Source organism: Phocoena phocoena, chromosome 2, assembly GCF_963924675.1.
Source record: "Phocoena phocoena chromosome 2, mPhoPho1.1, whole genome shotgun sequence".
Lineage (NCBI taxonomy): Eukaryota > Metazoa > Chordata > Mammalia > Artiodactyla > Phocoenidae > Phocoena > Phocoena phocoena.
In genome coordinates, this window is record NC_089220.1 from 85,042,023 (window position 1) to 85,062,623 (window position 20,601).

Sequence of the window (20,601 nt, forward strand, 5' to 3'; positions counted from 1 at the left end):
TTTGAGTCGCAACTGGTGACAACAGCAGCAGTAAGTCCCGTTTCTCCAGCCTTTCTGATGGGCCAGGCACTGTGCTAACCTACCCTGGGCTGCAAAGAATTGAGTCTGGGCTTCATTAGACCGGCTCCTGGTCAACACGGGTTTTCTGCCAACCAGCCACCGGCCTGCACACGTGGCTCTCCACCCAGCACAGCCCTCAGAGGTAGGCGCTATTAGTATTTACATTCTAAGGATGGCATATGAGGTGCAGTGAGAGAGGTCAGGAAGTTGCCCTGGGTTCCCCAGCTGATAGGGAAGGGTCTCTCTTGACCCAGAAACATCTGACAGAGCCCATCTCTGACATGGGGAGCCCACCTGTCTGCCCCCACGATGCCTCATGCGACGGCTTCTTCAGACTGGGAAATGACCATCTATAACTGGTTTCAGTCTCCTGGATACTTTCCTTTATTCTGCTACTCTCGGCTTCCACCTGCCCCCACTCCCGTCCGCATCCCTCTTCCACTCGGTGCTCCTTTCCCTTCTCCTTCCTGGCTCCACTTCTTTCCCTGCCTTCCATTCCTCGTCCCTGTCCTGCCCTCAGTGGTCCTCCCCTTCCATCCACTCCCTCCCTCGTCCCTCACACCGCAGAGTCCCCATCTCCTTTTCCCTTGACTCTTCCTCTCCTTTTCTCCCCTCTACCAACTCCTGTTTATAAACTCAGAATGTTAAAGCACAGCAGGCTGCATTTCCTGCCCTGCCCTTTGGGCCCCGGAGCTTGGGTAGGAAGGACAAGTGAGCAGCAGCGCAGGGGAGGGGAGGGGGAAAGAGCTTCAGGGCCTGGAGCGGGGCTCTGCCACAGCCAGGCCAGGTCCAGATATCCTGAGTGGCTGGGCTAGGCTGGCAGACATGAACCAGGAGAGATTCTGGGGTGAGCATGTGCGTGTGTGAGGTCAGCCTGGTGCCAGACATGTCTGAGTTTTGCAGGGAGCAGAGCCTGAGCTGGCGGCGGACAAGAGAGCCAGTTAGCTGGTTGGTGGCCAGTCAGGGGATGATGTGGACTTGCTGCTCCTAAGGGAAAGGGTGGCAGGGGCACCTGGAACTGGCCTTGGGGGCGGGGGAGGGGAGCGTGGCTTCCTGGAAGGGCTTGAGGTCAGTTAGAAATTCATCCATCCATTCATTCGCCACGTACATGCTAGGCTCTGGGGATGTAGGCAGGCAAGGCCCCTGCTCTCCTGGGGCTCACAGTTCCCTCGTGAGTGTAAAGGATCCTCCTGGATTTGAGCCAAATCTCTGGCTTCTTTTCATTAGGATTTCATTCTCCAGGTTTGCTTTCCTAACCTACTAGAATCAAGTTTTAGATGGGGTTTTAGAAACTATGAAAATCGACAAATATGAGGACTTTATGTGTTTACTCTTTCTGATCCAGCTGTGGGAAAACAAGAGGGAGAATGGAAGAAGATGGGGGACCATCTCTTTGGTTTTCAGGATCCTGGGGATTTGGAAACCTCCAGGGCTGGGGCTCCCTCTGTATGTTTAATTTCCTCCAATAATACATTAAGGGGTAATGAAAGTTACAGGATTTCAATGCCCTGTAACAAATCGGGGATGAAAGATGGGTGGTGGGCAGGTAACTTGACCCCCTCACTAGTGAATGACTCGTCCCAGATCAGGCTTGAAGCCTGTGAATCTAGTTCTCACTTCAGCATATCACAGTCTCTCTGACATTTTGACATCTTTGCCCGTGGTTGATGAGTGAATAGTAGTTGTGTGGATGCCAAGGATCCGCTGTGGGGATCCTAACAGTTGGGTGCAACTGCTCTGTCCCCAGGGCCCTGAGGTGAGGCCAGGGCTGGGCACTGGGGGCTGAGACATACCCTGTCCAGGGAGATGTGGGCAATCTGGAAACAAAGAATGATGACCCAGATGAGTCCCAGGATGAGCATCTGGTCTCCATCCACGATGTTCTCTGGCTCAATGAGGGGTATTGGCACCTGTGGGCAAAGTTGACCGGGCTCAGCTGCAAAGCCCATATACCAGAGAAGACTCATAGTAACCAAGTGTCCAGGAGGCTGGCTGCTGGATGGGAGGGTTCTGGAGTCTGTCCTGCCCTAGGAAATCCCCAGGGGAGAGGCAGGCAGGCACAAGGCCAGGCAAGTAAAGCATTTCTAAGTGGTTGGGGCTTTGGTCCCAAGCCCCCTTAGGGAAAGTCCCAACATGGTGAACTGGGCTGGACCACAGGAGCAGGAGGACTCCCCATGCATGGGCTACAGGTAAACCTGGGCCAGGATCAGTGGTTCAACTAAGGAGGTTGAAATGAAGAGTTGTAAAAGTCAATGTATGAGCTCAATAGACAGCATCGACTGTCTGCCTCCACCTCCCAGGGCATCTGGGGATCTCCAGTGAGTGCTTGGGTCCCTGGCTCACATTTGAATCTCAGCCTTCTTCATCAGTGTTCCATCTCCTGTTAAACATTCAGATTCCCAAGCTCCACCCAATCAGACTCTCTTGGACCAGGGCCCAGGAATTTGTATTTGGACAAACACCTCGGTGGTTCTTATACGCACTAATGTTGAGAACCTGCTGACCTAGATTTTGCCACTTGGACAGGAAGGGTTGAATCAAGGAGAGAAAGGAACAGAATAAACATGAAAGTCGCATGTGGCTTGGGCCCCTTCACCCTCTGGCTCCATCCTCCTCTTCCGGACCCCATGGCTCTAAGACCCATGGGATTCTTGCAGTTCCCTGAGATTCTAAGCTCAGGCCTTGGGGCTTTTGTACTGGCTATCCCTGCTGTCTGAAAATATTATTCCCCAAGAGAGTCCCATGGCTATTTCCTTCTCTTGCTTTAAGTCTTTACTCAAACGCTACTCTCTCATTGAGGCCTACCCTGGCCACCTTTTAAAAAATCTTCCCGATTTTGTGCTTAGCGATGTCGTGGTAGGGGTATGAAGGCCTCGGAAATCAGCAAATGCTACAGAACCAGGGATTTCATCTGCCTCCTTCCCCTCAGCTCCCCAGCCCAGATAGCTGATTGTTAAACATTTACCAGCATATTGCTCATCTGGGTTCAAATAAACTGTCTCCCCTGAAACTGTAGGTCCCCTATGCTCAGGTCTGGGCTTTGTGACATGCAGTTCCCGGCACAGGGCAAGGGCTCCAGAAATGAGTGCACCCCACATTCTGCTACTTATTAACTGTGTGCTGGGGGCCAAAGTTTGACCATAGCTGCCTCATATATATGGTAGAGACAAGGCTGTCACCTTCATAGGTTACGTATCAGTGACATGCTGTGTCTCTAAGCTTGAGGGGAGCTGCATAGCCTCTGACAAGGGCTGTGGGGCTTGCACCCTCCCCGGGTTCCCAAGAGGAGGTAGCTGGCTCTCAGGCCATTGTCCCTGGGACCAAGTAGGGCCTGGCACTGTGTGGCCGGCAGCTTTCTGCTCTTCTGTGCACCCAGGGACCGCAGTGCTCCTGTCTGTTGCTTTGGCTTCTCACCTTCCTGGCCTCCCTTCAGCAGGCCAGGCTCGCAGGGGAGCTGGCTGTGACCTCCATTCCAGGACTTAGGCTCAGCCCAGCCAGTCCCACCTGTGACTTCTTAGCCTCCAGGGGCAGCCACCTCGTGATTTAGTACCTGAGGCCAGGAGCCCTTGGGCCTCCCAATTCCTGCTTCTCAATATAAATGACCCCTGCACAGCCCCCTGACACTGGCTGTGAGGGTCCCTCTGTGTCCCTGGAGCTCCTGTCTCCTTTTAGAGACTATTTCTTTGGCCTGTCCCTTTCTCTCTGTTTGCTTAGGTCCCTCCCTGCTGTCTGGTCCAGCTTCTCCAAGGTAGCCCTGCATCGCCTTCCTCCACTGCCTGGCTCAGTATCCGAGGCTCTTCCCCTGTGTCTGACCTTCCCTCACCCCTAGGGCCCCCTATCCAGGATCTGCTGGCCAGTTGACTGTGGGTCTGCCTGGTAAATAATTTCCTTATTTATGAAAAGAGAAGGTTAAGAGTGCACTGAATCTTTCAGCTTAGACTCCACAATCTCTCATTACAGTCAATGGCATATTCCATTTCTACCCACTGGGGACGATGGCTGTTCCACTTCAGCCAGTGGGTGTTCTCTAAACTGGGAGAACTGTGCAAGGAAGGGCTTTGCTTCCTGGACCTCTGCATCGCAGCTGCTGGATCCCGGCTCCAGATCCTCTGCTCTGCCCTGTGGCCAGCCCAGGAAAGATGATCTAGTCATCCAGCCTGTCCCCGTTGCCCACCCCAGCACCAAGCCCAGAAGCCCTCTCCCCAGTGCTCACCTTGATCCTGAGGAAGGCCAGAGCTCGGGTGCTGTTCTCTAGGAAGTGTATGCGCATGTGGCCCCGGTTGGGGGGTGGCAGGACCTCCCCCAAGATGAGCTCCAGCAGCCGCAGCAGGTGGGTGCCATCAGCCAGCTCTGTGTACAGGTTCTGGATCTTGATGTCCACCTGGGCATGGAGCAGGCATGGGAGAGGATGGAGAAGGTACAGGGTCAGCCTAACCCCACCTGTCTGCCCCATTCCTGGACCTGGGCTATGCAGCCCAGAGCATCTGCCTTGAGGAAGGAGCATTGGCCTCAGCTGTGTTTTGGGGTCAAAAGAAGTGGCCTCAGCCAGATGACCTCATAGTCGGTCCCCCAGGGTCCACTGGCCAGGGAGCTTGGGGGACAGTAGAGATGGGCTGTGGGGCACGCCCAGCTACACTCACCCGGCCGTGCTGGAAGATACTGTTGATCCACTTGGTGAAGTCTTCTCCTGCATCTGCAACGTGCTGTGCCTGCAGCTTGCGAATGTGGCCCATCTCATACGCAGAGTCCATGGTGGGACTGGACTGGGAGAGCGGCCCAGGGCTCTGCCCCTGGCCTCCTGCTTCACATGCCTGTAGCCCCAAGGATTTGCTGGGGCTTGTGGGGCTGACCAGCCATCAGGCCTGGAGCTCTCTGGGGATGAGGGGCCACTGGACATTTCCCTAAGCTGGGGACGTTGGGGGCATGGAGGTTGGGGGAGGACTGTGGATACTGATGACTCCCTGGGAGTGGGGGCCCCTCTGTGCCAGACAGTCCCACATTTGGTGGGTGGTTGCAGCTTGGAACCTAGCCAGGTGAGGTCTGGTCCTTCTGGCTGGTGTCCTGAGCTTGAATGGCCCAGGGCCCCTTTTGTCCCATCCTACTTTCTAAATTCTTCTTCTAGAACTCCTGCTGCCAGAGGTTTCTCCTGGGCCACAGCGTTTGCTGCTGCTCCTTGGGACAAAAAGGGCAGGTGGAAGGAAAATGGGAAACTACTTACCTTGGTGATGTGCAGGCCCTGGGAGGAGACCTGGCTGGATGGTCGGAGATGGCAGATAGGAGGGGCTGGGCGGGGAGGGAGACATCAGGAGAGGCTGAGGCTGGAGCTGGGGCTGTGCCATGGCCCTCCTCTTGGGCCAGCAGGGCAGGGGTGACAGCACACAGCCCGCATTGTTCTCCCACCTGCCGCAGGGCATGGCCCAGACTGGGAGGGGGCGGCTCAAGAATGCTCCAAATCAATTGCTCCAGGGTCTCCTCCTTCATCATCCCCTGTTGCAAATGCCTTCAGCATCAGGTGGGGGTCCTGGCTCCCAAGACGCAGAGGCCCCACAGGGCAGAGCCTCTGGTCAGAGCTTCTGCACCCACTTCCAGCAGGCTCGGGTTACCCTTCTGCACCCCTGCAGAGCCTCTCCGTGAGCACCCACAGGGGCGGGGATGGGAGCGAGCCAGCTGGGCCATGGCCCTTGCACCCTCTCCTGGGGGACGCACCACAGACACACCACAGACTTGGACCAAGGCTGGGCTTTCCAGGCCCTGACGGAAATGCACCCAACCCAGCCCAGGGCTGCAGGGCGGTACTCCCTCAGGCCTGCAGCCACTTTCTGATGGGGGTTCCCCCTGGGAAGGGGTAACCCGCAAAGTCCGTGGGAACGACAGAGCCTCCTCCAGAGTTGGAGACATGGTGTTCACTCTTTGGGGCCCCAGTGGGGCACCAGCACCTGTGCTCCCTCAGCACTGGCTAGGCCTGAGGCTCAGAGGCGGGGGCTGTGGGGGAGTCCCTCCCTCCCTCTCCCTCCCTCTCCCTCCCTCTCCCTCCCCTCCCCTCCCTCCCCTCCCCTCCCTCCCCTCCCTCTCTCTCCTTCCCCTCCCTCCCTCTCCCTCCCTCCCTCTCCCTCCTCCCCTGCCCTCCCTCTCCCTCCCCTCCTCCCTCCCTTGCCCTCCCTCTCCCTCCCCTCCTCCCTCCCCTGCCCTCCCTCTCCCTCCCCTCCTCCCTCCCCTCCCTCTCCCTCCCTCCCTCCCTCTCCTCCCCTCCCTCCCTCTCCCTCTCCTCCCCTCCCTCCCCTCCCCTCCCTCCCCTCCCTCCCCTCCCTCTCTCTCCTTCCCCTCCCTCCCTCTCCCTCCCTCCCTCTCCCTCCTCCCCTGCCCTCCCTCTCCCTCCCCTCCTCCCTCCCCTGCCCTCTCTCTCCCTCCCCTCCTCCCTCCCCTCCCTCTCCCTCTCCTCCCCTCCCTCTCCCTCCCTCCCTCTCCCTCTCCTCCCCTCCCTTCCCTCCCCTCTCCTCCCCTCCCCTCTCCTCTCCTCCCTCCCTCTCCCTCCTCCCCTGCCCTCCCTCTCCCTCCCCTCCTCCCTCCCCTGCCCTCCCTCTCCCTCTCCTCCTCCCTCCCCTCCCTCTCCCTCTCCTCCCCTCCCTCCCCCTCCCCTCCCTCCCCCTCCCCTCCCTCTCCCTCCCCTCCCCTCCCCATCCTCTCTGCAACCTTGGACTGCATGCCAGAAGGAGAACGAGTTCTAATTCAGATGGCCTCACAGAACAGTCTGGTTACAGACACCGGGCTGGGCTGTGTGTCTGGGTTCATCCACCCAGCAGCCCCAGCAACACTTCACAGAAGTGTCCCTGACAGCCCAGGCTGGTGAGAGAAGCAGTGGCCACAGCCTGCCCTTGAGAGCTGGGCAGGACCCATCACACCTGCACCCCGGCCTGTGGCTGGAAGTGAGAAGCATGCTGCTCTTGAGTGGGGCGTCTCCCCTGTATCTGAGAGGAGCCTCCACCCCTGCTGTCCTCTCCCTGTGAGGTCCCTCCTGCCACTGACTGCTTTGTGGCACCAGGAATGAACCTGAGCTGCTTCCTCGCCCCAGCCCCAGGTCCAGTCAGGTACCAATGGCTGTTGCTGCTGTGTCCCCCAGCGAGCACTCCACAGTGCACCCCCCACCCGGTTACTCCCACTGACCCTGCAGGTCCTCGTCACTGTCCCCAGCTCATCACCCTGCCTGCACATCAGCCGACACCCGGCCCAATGTACCTTCCCAGAGCAAGACTCCCCATTGCCTGGTGGGGACCAGAGGTTTCCTGCCCAAATCTGAACATCAGTGGTTCTCTCAGCTTAGAATAAGAATGCCCCTCTACTCCCCACCGTCCACATTCTCCAATCACATCAGCCCTAGTTAAAATCCTGCTCCTTCTAGGAAGTCCCCCCTTCTCCCACCTCTGTAAGCTTGTTTCACCTCCTGTTAAGAGCCTTGGCCCACAGCATCCCACGTCATGTGACCACCAGAGGACAGGATGGAGCTGCATGACACTTTGTACACAGATCTCAACAGAGGTGGCTGTATTTGAGGTTGCTGAGCAGGGCTACGGAACTGCTCTTCTTTCTTCCTAGTTCAACTGCAGTAAAGCCACTGCACATGCTGCCAGGATCAGCTCCTCTTGTGCCGTGACTGACAGCAGCCCCTGTTGAAATGAGAATCCCTGCTGGTCAGTACAGTTCTGGAATATTTGTGCTGCAAGTAACTGAAATTTCAAGTCAAATGGGTTTAAATGATATAAAGGGAATGTACTGGTCCACATAACTGAAAAGGCTGGCAGGAGGAGGACTTCAGGTAAGGTTTGATCCAGCAGCTCAAATGATGCCACCACAGGTGTGGATTCCCTTAGTCTTTCTCAATGTCTTCTTCATCTTCATGCTCCACAGGGTGGTTGCTGTCAGCCTAACCTCACTCCTCTGCTTCCAGCACCTCTGGGCACTTCTCTCAATGCTATTTATATTGTTTGCACCAATAGGCTCACTTCTTTGTACTGCATGGTTCAGAAAAGAGAGTACATCTCTCCCAAGAGTTGGAACAGAAGTCTGAGGAGCCTGGCTCTCATAGACACATGTCCATTCCTGAACAATTTCTGTGACCAGGCAGATGAAATACTCTAATTGGCTCAAGACAATCAGGACCCACCCTGGAAAGAAGGGGTGGGGTCTATCTCCCCAAATCTCATGCGTCAGATTGAGGGTGGAGAAGTGGAGAGTGGTCTGCAAAGGAAATTCCAGATCTGGATCACCAAAAGGGTAGATGGGTGCAAGTGTGAAAACTCCAGATGTCTACTATGGGTGGTCCAGACCTGTGAGGCATGCCAAGAGGCAGGAGCAGTGCCAGCCAGCCAGGGGCTGCACCCTAGCACTACTGCACCCTCAGGTGCTTGGGCCTGCCTCAGCACCGGACAGAGGACATCTCCTGTGAATGCTCAGTGATGCCCTGTCCTCAGCCTCGGAAGGATCTCCTCCATGGTCCCCTCCAGTCTTGGTTTCCAGTCACTCTCAGTTGGGGTGTGAGCCTCCCTTGGGGCCTGCTCCCAGACCTGGTCTCTGCCCACAGTGGATGGAGCTGCTTTCCTGCTGAAGAAGCCCGAGTCTACCACCCAGGGAAGATGCAGGAAGAGTCAGGGGTCACAGGGATGGCGTGCAAAGGGGCACACCCTCCCCTTAACTCCTCTGCCTCATTTCAGAATGGTTCCAAGGGATCCCTGCTTTATTCCTGAGACAGCTGGCACACAGTCAACTGAAAAACCAGAGCCAATGGGCAAAAAGTAGTGATTTTTTTTCAGAAGTTTATTGATCAGTAGACTGGGTCTTTTTTTGACATTTCTAAACATGATTACAAAAAAAACAGAAGCATTGTGTATTAAATGCATTGGCTAATTGACACGTCACCTGGTATACTCTTAGATTCTGCCCATGTTTACCTGGGAAAAACTCAGTGGTTATCTGTCCTAAGAAAGTTATTTGCCACATTCCATGGAGGAAATAAACAGTGCCTCCTTAAATGCTTTCCTTATCTCCAAGGCAATCTGTCCAGGGTATTGTTCTGGGCATCAAGGAGTGTAGCCATAAAGCGGGAAGGTTCTGGTGGTGGCTGTCAGGCCATGACTCTGGTGGTTAAACCCCATCCTAGGCGGCAGGCTCCAGTACAAGACATTCCCAGTGTGGTGCAGGGGCGGCCCCCCAAGACCCAGCAGACATAGCAAAGGACCGTGGCCAGGACAGTGGGGCCAGGGCTCTGCTGAAGCCTCTCCTGCGGGTTTGTAAGGCAGGCAGCAGTTGGGGGAGAGCGCGAGGCATTTGGCTTCTCGTCACATGCTCTCTGACCCACCTGGACACCAGTCCCATGAGATGGAATAAGAATCCAACTCCTTAAGGCCCACGGTTCTGTGGGAGGAGTCACAGCCCCCAATCCAGGCTTTATTGCTGCATGATGACAAGTGTTCCGGAGAAGCCACTCCAGCCCTGGAGAAGTGAAAGCCAACTGAATGCCTGGCCCTTCCCACAGAAGAGCAGCCCCAACCTGGGTCATCCAAGTTGTGTGACGAGGAAAGAATCCATGTAGGATGCCAAGCGGGTTGGACATCAGCGTGTGGCCACAGAGCTGGGGGATCTCGGCAGGTCTCAGTGCAACGCTTCTGTACAGACGGGCTCAGGAAGGCCTCACCAGCAGGCTCACAGTTTGGAAGTCGACTTCGGGAGGAGTAGGCAGAAGTTTTCATTTTTTTCCCCCTAAACTCAAGGCTGCAGAAGTTTGTGTTGTGCGATACCGTGTGCTGTACAGAAAACAGACTCAAGATTCTTAGGTTTTCTTCCGTGAAATCATGGCGAGCATGAAGATAGTTTCAGAGTTCTAGAGTTTACCTACTTCCACGCCCCCTGCCCCATCCGTGAGCACTCTGCAGAGGGGGTACTTGGACAGTGGGGTGGTGCAGGGAGGACAATAAGGTCGGTCCAGGTGCCCAGATCCCAAGGGCTCCGTGTTCCCGGCCCTGCTGCATGGGGTCAGGGGATAACGGGTGTTTTGGACACAGACTTGAGGAACTCTGTGCGGGTCCCGGGACGATATGGGTCCTTGCTTGGCCGCCATCCCTAACGTCTTTCAGTGTTTTTCTTTCCAATCAAAACACTGGATGGGTGGGTGACTTCCGGTTTTAAGAGAAGATATTGAGAAAAATGGACATGTGACTTCCTTTTTCTTCCTTTTTTCTCAGCATTCAGCTGCCAGATGTCCTCTCACCAGAGGTCATGGGGGTGGGGTGGGGATCACCCATGAGGTGCTTCCATCCACGTAGAACCAGAAACCTCCTCTGTGGCTCCTCTGAAACAGTATTCCTCTACATCCACATACAGACAAAACTTGCCCATATGTACATATATACACATTAACAAGTGGCCAAGATACATACTCTTGTGACATACGTGTATATATTTATCTTTATATATGACAACTGAGCTGAGTTAAAGAAGCAAGATGATTGTGAATGGAAATAATCTAACCTTGGCATCTCTATACCTTTCGACAAATGAACTCTCTCCTCCTCTCTCAATCCTGCCCTCTGCTGGATCCACTGTGCTAACACACCTGTGTGGTCCTCGTGCATTCACAGATCTACTGGAATTACAAATGTCTCTTTTCTATGTGTCTAATTAATTTAAAAGTACTCACTAAGACTAAAACCATGTTATGTATTTACTTCTCTTAAAACTAAATTATGTAGAAAGTAAGCTAGGGAGTGTGAGGGCTGGCATCTGGATAAATGCTTCTCTAAAGTAAACATTTTCTTAAGTCTGCTGTTCTGCCCCTGATGTCACAAGTGACACCAGAAACAAACAAACAAACAAAAAAACGAGTGTTTTGGGAGACTTAGGTGTGACTGTTTGGATTTCATTCATTTTTGGTGCCAGCAGGGTCCCAGGCTATGCAGCCATCACAATAGTGATGAAATATCATGTCTCTCTTATTGCATAAATGATGGTGAAAGGCACCCGCATCCCCTAGCTGAAGCCCACACAGTTGGGAGGGTGACCTCCACTGGACACAGGCATTTGGGCAAGTGGTCCAGAGAGGTTCACCCAGGGCACCCAGGGAGGGAACATCAGGAACGGATGTACAGGTAAGGGCCCAGATCCTACCTCGTGAGGCGTTCATGGTATGAACCACACAGTCTTTTGAAGAAAAGGCTTTATATGAAAGATTGCATCTTGTTTCTGTATAAAGGCCTTTATCCTTTATATAGAAACTATATTTAAAAAACTAGTCATAATAAAAATGCCTATTTTTTATAAAAAGTGTCTAACGCTAGTAGACTGACCTTGGGCTGGCCCCCCATCCCCTCTGTGGCCACAGGGCCAGGACACTGCACGCACCAATTCATGTTTTTTCTGGATTTAAATCCTGCCATTGACCAAGGAGCCTTGGGGACGTGTAACCACGCTAACTGAAGACTGGGGAGAACCACCGCTTTTCTTACTCTAGTTTAAATATGATAAACTTTGCTACAACCTGTTGCCAGACAAGTAAAGCTAATCTTCAGATTTCAACGTGACTTGAAATGAATACTAGAACTCTTGCCAGGGGTTAATAAAGGTTGTGAGTTCCAAATTTCTAACCAAATACAACTTTGCTGGGAAGGCCCCAAGGTTGGGGGAGCCCTGGGAGGGCCGGCCAGCAGGCGCTGGGATGGATGCTCCCTGCGGCCTGGCCGCGGGCTCTGCGGGCCTACAGAAGGGACGGGGACACACAGAAATGGTGCGTCCTCCTCTCAAAGCTGGGGCAGCAGTCTACTCTTTGGTAGACAGTTTGGAGAGAACAGAAACCTTCTCAGCTGTTTTTTTTTTTTTTTCACTCCAAATAGAGCAAGAGACAAAATAAATAAGCTGGTCTTTGCTGCTTCCCGGTGCTCTCTGAGGGACAGGCAGGTTCAAAATGATGGACAGTCCAGTGAAGCCCAGCAGAGCCTCCAGCTGACACCCCCTGGCTCCTGGGATTCCACATCTGGGCTTCTCTAGGCTTTGGAGGACTCCTTGGACGATTTTCCTTTCTTCTCAACGCTTCCATCCCTGTATCCACCCCGTCCCCCCAACATTTTATTAGAAACTCTGGGAATTTTAAGGTGAAACAATCTCATCTAGTGTCCAGTGTCTGCCCTCCCCGGTCTACAGATGGGGAAACTGAGGCACAGAGAGGGCAGTGTCTCGCCCAGGGTCGCTCAGTGAGGCAGTGGCAGTGTGGGCCTCTGGCCCAGGCCCCCCAATTCTAGCCCCACACCGCCCTCGCTGTGTGCGGCTTGCCCCTCAGTCGGCGTTCGGCAAGGATTTCCTGTGGGAGGGTGGCACGAGGTGTGGGGGCAGGCTGTTGGGCAGCTCGTAGCCATCGAGCTTGATCTTGATGAGGTGCTTGGCCAGTGCGAATTCCTCCTCGTCCAGCATGCCGTCGCAGTCACAGTCGGCCAGCTTCCAGATCTTGCCCAGGACGCTGTTGGGCAGCTTGGAGGTCACCATCTCCTTCTTGGCGTTGACGCCCGATATCTTGCCATTGATGGGCGACAGGGTGTAGAAGAGCTCATCGTAGACAGGCTTGTCTTTGGCCACAACCCACTCCTCCTCATCGGCGCCCTCTTTGGCGCCCTCCCCGTAGCCCTGGTTGAAGGGGCCCTCGGCGGTGCCGTCGAAGGCACCGCCCTGCACCAGCTGCGTGGGCATGCTCGTCTCCTCCTGGCTGATGAGGCTCATCAGGGACGAGATCTTGTTGCTCAGCATGTTGTCCACAGCCTCGATCAGCTTGGGCTTCAGCGAGTGGAATTTGGTGAAGTCATAGCTCTCAAGCTGTTCCTGGAAAAGGAGAAACCACAGATTTGGTTAACATCCTCCCTGCAGGAAGCAAATGAGGAGAGGGATGGCTGGAGGGGACAAATGCTCCTTTAAAGCAGGCAGCCCATGCTCTGGGCTGTCCAGAGCTCTCTCTCTCTTTGGTGGGGTCCCCACATCCGAACCCACCAGACATAGGAGTGGCTTTTGGAACAAGAGACAAGATGCATGGGATGCAACATTTTCCTACGGTGCCTAATCTGGGCTGGCAGTGGCATGAGGGACGGTGATCCCCTAGGGCTTTGAGACAAAATTCCTTTCACCCTGTCTTTTTTTAAAAAAGCACTCTAGAGATCTACTATTTTATCTTTTAAAGTATTTTACCTACCTTACATACTTCAGTTGATTTTCACAACAATGCTGGCAGTCAGGAAGAGCAGGTATTAATAACCCCATTTCACAGAGAGCACAAGGGGTGTCCTGGCGGAGTCAAGACAATAGCCCATGCCTCCTGCCGCTCGACTAGCCTCTTTGTGCTGTATCATGAAGCTGCGACAGAGCCGTCAGTAGAACTAATTTAGGTAAAATGATTATTTAAAGACGACGTCGATCAGTTAAAAAAATGTAGTTTAGGGTACAAATAGGTACAAGTTGATATTGGAAAGAGAGAGAGGAGTAGGGATGGGAAGGGCAAGTATAAATGCAGCCAGTAGAGCTGAGTAGTACTAGCATGGTCAGGGCAGGTCTCGGCTGCATCTCCCAGGACAGCTGGGAGGAGCAGACAGAGCACAGGGTTTGCAGGTGGCCCTAGGGGACGCGGCAATTGCCTGGCCAGGACAGGAGCCAGCTGTAGATGCCACAGAGGCTCTGTGGATGTCTCTGTAGAAATAGTCCTTCCTGCCTTGGTTACCCTTCCTTCCTTCCTTCCTTCCTTCCTTCCTTTCCTTCCTTCCATCCATCCATCCATCCATCCATCCATCCATCCATCCATCCATCCAACATTTACTGACCATTTGTTATGTGCCAGGCCCTGTTCTGGGATATAAATATGAAAAGCCACAGTCTCTGCCTTCAGGGAGCTTATATTTCAAAAACGGCTTGACTTAGTTTACAGTGAAACAATGATAACATGAAATAGAAGAAAGTCATGAACAAAGGGAAAAGCCAAGTAACTGAAAGGAAGAGGAGGGGAATCATCACATCAGATAATGAAGGCTGAGAAAAGCTACACTCCTCAGCTGCCCTGGCTGGGGAGCCGGCGGGGGTGGGGGTGTCACACCTCGCTGTCGGCGGGGAGAAACCACCTGTTCATCACAAGAAAGACAAACCTTCTCTGGCCCTGAACTGTGGAAGTCACTTAGGCAATTGTATAAGGGGCCTCAAAGATCTAGTGAAAATGTCTTAATAGCAGTTTTGCCAAACAAACGCAGAGAATTCCAGGTATGGCAGTTTTTATATGAACTCTACATGAAGTATTTCTGGTTGGACAATCCTAGAGGGCCAGAGAGGGGCCAGCCAGGCGTGCAGTTTTCTGAAGATGAGACAGGGAGGCTCTCAAGAGAAAGAGCTTTCACATTCCCCTCAGACCTGACTGTTCTGGACAGAAGTAATGGGACAGGGAGTTAAGAAAAAACAAAACTTTGTGCTACCATAAATATTACACTTCCATTGTAAAAAATTGGTGAAAAAACTAGTAAACAAAAATAAGAATCTTAAATCACTTATAATACCATCACCCAGCAATGACTTTTGCTAACATTTTTGGGCATACGTTTACAGCCATTTTTACAAACACACACACACTCTTTAACTGAAATAAGACCACACTATTTAACAACCTGCATTTTAAAGAAATAATATATCACAGCTTTCCATGATATCAATTTTTATACAACCTTTAAAAATTTTTTAAAATTTGATTTAATTTTTAAATTGAAGTATGGTTGATTTACAATATTGTGTTAGTTTCAGGTATACAGCACATTGATTCAGTTTTATATAAATATAAAGTGATTTGGTTTTATATATACATATACTTTTTTTTTAAACATCTTTATTGGAGTATAATTGCTTTACAATGGTGTATATATACATATACTTTTTCAGTTTCTTTTCCATTTTAGGTTATTACAAGATATGATATAGTTCCCTGTGCTATACAGTAAAAACCTATTACTCAGCCATAGAAAGGAATGAAATACTGCTATTTGCAGCAACATGGATGGACCTCGAGATTATTATACTAAACGAAGTAAGTCAGACAGAGAAAGACAAATACCATATGATATCACTTATATGTGGAACCTAAAAAATAATACAAATGAACTTATTTGCAAAACAGAAACAGACTCAAGATACAGAAAACAAACTTATGATTACCAAAGGGGAAGAAGGGAGAGGGATAAATTAGGAGAATGGGATTAACAGATACACATTAATATATATAAAATAGATAAATAAACTTATTTTCAATAGCTACATGATATTGAACTGTATAGCTGGGCCTTTCCTCATTTACCCTGTCCATGTAATTGGAAGTTTAGGTCGTTTCCAATGGAGAATCAAAATTGTGGTCTCTAGGGTGTGCTGGCAGGGCAGACATTCTAGGCTGTTATTCTGAAGTGGAGCCCTGAGCTTTAGATGGTGGAGAGGACAGAGCGGAAAGCAAAACAGACTGACATATCTTGGAAAGGTGCCACCAACACTCTTCTCAGTAGCCAACTCTGTGACTGTCAAAGCAGGCTGGCCTGGGCTGCCACCTCACACTCAGCCTGAGCTCAGTTCAGAGTGGTGGGGTAGCACAGGCCTGGTTTCTAAGGTACATTCCAGTTTTCATGTCCTCCATCCTCACTGACAGACCACAGTCGCCTGCACGTGATCCCAACATCAGCACCAAACAATGCTGCTAACACTTTGGGGTCCTGCTGCCGGCACCTCGGTCAGCCAAGGGAACTGAGAAGAGAAAGCCTAGGAGGAGGAGAGCAGGCAGCCTACACAAAAATCCCAGTGCTGCTGGGGTAAACAAGTCTGGATTCCCCTGGGTGCATGAACACCTACCCTATTTCCTCATGAATGAGCCTGAGCTCTGGGCACACACAGAGCCTCTGTGTCCGGCCAAGTGGACAAATGAGGGCGGTGCCCACCCAAACTTTCCACCCGCCTGCAGGGGACATGGATTCAGACTGCAAACCTCTGGAAAACTAGCCAGGGGAAATGGCCACATATTTGCAGGGGTGGACAGGAAGCAGCGGCAGCAGCCGTTCCCACCCCGGAGGGCACGCATGAAGTAAGCCCTACACTCTCATCCCTGTGGTACCCGCCTGCCCAGCCCTGGCCAGGGGGGTGGGGTCCAAGTTAAACCACACCATCCCTGTCCTCCACCAGGGTGGCTCCAAAGCTTTTTATTGGGATGAACACACACTGGAGAATTTAAAGAGCTACCCATCAACAACTGTATGTATCAAAGCCGCCAAGCGCGGGATCCTGGAATTCCCCCACAAGAGACAAAGGTCAATCCCAGCCTAGCCTCTTCTGGGCTCTCCCTGGCCTGCTCACTCCCAGCCTGTACCAGAAGCTGTTTTTGAATCCACTTGGAGGGTCTGAGCAGATGGGGATGGCTCTGCCGCCCTCTGCTGTTGAAATGGGTTTTTTTTAAATTTTATTTTAAGATTTTATTATTTTTTTTTTTTTAAGATTTTATTATTTTTTAACATCTTTATTGGAGTATAATTGCTTTACAATGGTGTGCTAGCTTCTGCTTTATAGCAAAGTGAATCAGTTATACATATACACATGTTCCCATATCTCTTCTCTCTTGCGTCTCCCTCCCTCCCACCCTCCCTATCCCACCCCTCTAGGTGGTCACAAAGCACTGAGCTGATCTCCCTGTGCTATGCGGCTGCTTCCCACTAGCTATCTACCTTACGTTTGGTAGTGTATACACGTCCATGCCACTCTCTCGCTTTGTCACAGCTTACCCTTCCCCCTCCCCATATCCTCAAGTCCGTTCTTTAGTAGGTCTGTGTCCCAGTTCTCCAAGGAGGACAACTGCATCAGCAATCCAGGTGGCCTTGCTAGTGTTCCCTCATTCTGCAGCACGGACACGTCCGTGCAGCAAGGCAGATTCCCTCCCCAGTGGGTGTAGGGCTGACACAGGCCCCGGGCAAAAGCCTGCAAAATACAATTGGCTCTTTGCTACGGTCAAGAGTCACCTTGACCAGCTTGGAGAACAGAGACTTAAAGCCGGCCCTGGTGAGCTCTCCGTGAGATCCTGGGATGTACAAAGATCATAATCAAGTCATCTCCAAGCTTCTGCCCCTGCCGCTGTCCCAGACACAGTAAGGCTGAATGCCTGTGTTGGGGAAGATGTCAGATGCTCAACAGACTCAGGGATGTGGAGGCCTTGACGCACACCAGGAACCCCCAGAGCTCCCTGGGTGACAGCAAACTAGCTTGAAGTAGTGAACACACCCTCTGGGCTCCAGGCCTGCCTTGCTCCCTGGGGATTCCCTGAAAGGACTGGGGTGGTATGATCAGGGCCTGGCTGGCTTCCCAAGGAAGAATCCTCAGCCAGCTTCCAGGGGTTTGCTCCAGAAACCACTGGTCTATAAGCCCTGTGGGAGTCAGGCCTAGGTCAGGGTCTGAGAGACCCATTACCCTAGAGCCTGCTACGATATAAACATACACTAACTTATTAATTAACCTACTCAACACGTATTCACTGAGTACCTGCTACACCCCAGGGGCTGGGGATATGGCCGAGAACAGGACATGGGTCACTGGCTTCATGGAATTACAGCCTTCTATGGGAGACACTAAATAAGACACTGAGTAAATGAATTATACCAAAGCACAGAGACACTTATGTTGTAACAAGGAGCACAAGTCCCAACAAGGGGCTTTGCTGCCAAAACGTCACTGCCAGTTACAGTTTTGTCATGGCAGCAAAACTGTAACCCAGAATGGACCTCTGTAGGGGCAACGATTTTTATTTTTGCTGTTTGTTCAATGATTTATTCCAGGGGCCTAGAACAGCGCCTGGCCATAGTAGACTTAATTACTATTCTTAGGTGAACGCACAAATGAACACAGATGATGGTAGGACTGTGTGGATGGTAGGCACCCGGCAGGGAGGACCCCTGCTCCCAGTCCCAGGGCACCTAGGAGTCCAATGAAGGGGCCAAGGTGCCTGGTGCGGCGCCTAACAACAGGGTTCTCAGTGAAGGTTCAGGCCCTCCCTGTATTGCCCGGCTACATGGGCCAAGGCTGCTCCTGGGACCTGGGGTGAGGGACTGCCCCTGTGACCAGCTCTGAGAGGCCTGGATGCCCTCTGACCGGCCAGGCCCAGGCTAGCATGGTCAGGAGTAGCTCTGGTCACAGAGTTTGCTCCCTCCGTTCAGGAGCTCCCTGGAGACGGGCAGGGGAGGCCTGTCAGGGAGACTTCAGGTCTCGGGAGCCGCACCTTGTGGGTAGGGCATCAAGGGAGCCTCAGGAGGCCAATGAGCCACAGACGTCCCATCAGGCCATCGTGAGCACTGTGTATTTACTCACAGCTTTCATTTCAGTCAGGAAACCAATTTCCCTTCCAAAGTATCTGAAGGATGCCAGGAAACAGTTGTCCTTCAGTTTGGTCATGGGGTACAGGGCATAACCCAAGGGTGCGAAAGCAGAACCTGCTCAGGAAGAGGCCCCAGGAGCCCTCAAATTAGCCATCTTACGATCAGAAAAAAATCCAATTTATCCTCTGAGTACAGGAATATCAACTTTACTTCTAAAAAAAAAGTGTTTCTATGTATTTTTTTTTTTTTTTTTTTTTTTTGCCATACGCAGGCCTCTCACTGTTGTGGTCTCTCCCGTTGCGGAGCACAGGCTCCGGACGCGCAGACTCAGTGGCCATGGCTCACGGGCCCAGCCACTCTGTGGCATGTGGGATCTTCCCGGACCGGGGCACGAACCTACGTCCCCTGCATCGGCAGGCGGACTCTCAACCACTGCGCCACCAGGGAAGCCCCTACGTATTTTTTTAAGCCGACTAAATCATATTTGACTAGATTGTATATACCAGATGCATTCACCCTGATCCCAGGCATCACAGCAGTAAGTGTAACCCACTCCTATTTCAGTGTGTACGTTATATACAGAGAGTTTACATTAACAAACCCCTTAGGATCGATGCTTCCCCTCCTGCAGCCTGATCTTGCCTCTGCACCTGTGCTTCCTCCTCCCTGACCCTCCCCTGCAAATCGACCCCCATCCCTACCCCAGGCAGGCTGGCAGCTCACAGGCCCAGAGTCTCCAGGGTGCAGCCAGTATGCTGTACGCTCTCTTTGGCCCATGTAGATTCTTTGAAATTCTGAGCCAAAATTTGAAAACCAGGGTACTTTACATACAAATCCAGATCTCCAGCTTCTCGTGAAATATCCAGGCCTGCACTCCCACGGGGCAGCAACCACTGGGCAGGATGGGGCCTCCCCACTGAGCGGGGAAGGGCACACGCTCCCCAATCTGCTCCCACCGTGTGCCCTGCAAGTCCTCACTCACTGCACTTGCAGAATTGTTTTCCTCCCAGTAGGGACGTGTTTCTCAGGACCCACATCTCTACCAAATGTGAGAAAACAAGAGGTGGTCGGAGGGGGCACCGCAGTTTCCTTTGGCGTGGCCCGCCTGCCTCACTTGTTTGAGTTACTTCTGGCTGGTGGCTGCAGGCATCTGAGTTGTGTTGCCTGCTTTCCAGAGAGGGCTGTGGCCTCCAGGGCAGATGGGTCCTTGCACCGGACAAGGAGATGGTCAGTCAGGCTCTCTGAGGAGCCAGGTGAGGCGGCCTTGCTCGGGAGGGCATGGTCAGTGTCAAAATCAAGGTCACCTAACACCATGGCGGGGGGGTGAACACACGGGTCAGGCCAGGGTGGCAGCACCCACTCGGGTTCACCTGGGTCTGCCCAGACACATGTCAGGGAGATTCTGAAATTAGGCCAAAGGCTGCCCGAAGCTGACCTTTAAGCAAACTCTTCAGTGATCACAGCCTGCTGTGTCTGGTGAACTCCCGCCATGGCCACAGCCCGCCACAGCCTCTGACTGAGCCCGCAGCAGCGATGCTGCCCAAGCGCGTAATCCCACAGTGCAGGGCAGCGCCGGGGAGGGCCGGCTTCAGGAGGCCCCTGGAAGTGACCTCCAAGGTCACTCTCAGCTCTAATTCCCTTAAAGTTCTGGGATTCTAAAAAACAGGTGTCACTTCTGTGCCAAAACAACCCTGAACACAGCCTAAGGGAGCTGTTCATAGGATTTTTTTCAGGTGAGCTTAATTTACTTCTCGAAATGTCTCCCTTTTTGTTTAAATGTTTCAGAAAGCAAGCAATTTCTGCTTTATTCACAGGAGCCTATTATCATGTATTACTAGGAAGACGAATTTACCGTGTTCTCCTCCATTCTAAACCATGAAACCCAAATGTGTACCCAGCAACCAGCTGGACAAGCTGGCAGTGCCCCTCCATCCCCACTGGTGACATTATGATGGGCCTCTGTACCTGCATTGCCTTGACCTCGGGGAAGTCCCCTGCAGAAATCTGGTATTCTCGCTGCAGTTGACTGTAGATTTCTGGCAACCTGCTGATAAGCTCTCTCTTCTTGTTTTCTTTTCCAAATACACTTGGCATCTCCTTCTTCAGGTGGCTGATGATGTAGGCATGTACCTGAAGGGGTATATTCCAGTGAGGA

At 52.4% G+C, this 20,601-nt stretch overlaps 2 protein-coding genes across 2 annotated transcripts in view; both read right to left on the reverse strand.

The window, feature by feature from the left end:
- The window catches only part of SPTBN5 (spectrin beta, non-erythrocytic 5), a 45,768-nt gene extending 40,851 nt beyond the window's left edge, over positions 1-4,917 (reverse strand). Inside the window, 4 exon segments of the mRNA XM_065871709.1 lie at positions 1,854-1,970; positions 4,274-4,441; positions 4,701-4,842; positions 4,844-4,917. Coding sequence (XP_065727781.1) covers positions 1,854-1,970; positions 4,274-4,441; positions 4,701-4,842; positions 4,844-4,917 — 501 coding nt within the window.
- A 7,008-nt stretch (positions 4,918-11,925) lies between these two features.
- EHD4 (EH domain containing 4) overlaps positions 11,926-20,601 on the reverse strand; it is an 85,735-nt gene continuing 77,059 nt past the window's right edge. The window contains exons 5-6 of the mRNA XM_065871130.1: positions 20,412-20,576; positions 11,926-12,912 (exon numbers count right to left, since the gene is read on the reverse strand). Of these exons, the coding sequence (XP_065727202.1) occupies positions 12,376-12,912; positions 20,412-20,576 (702 nt within the window). The 3' untranslated portion in view covers positions 11,926-12,375. The remainder of the gene's footprint in view (positions 12,913-20,411; positions 20,577-20,601) is intronic.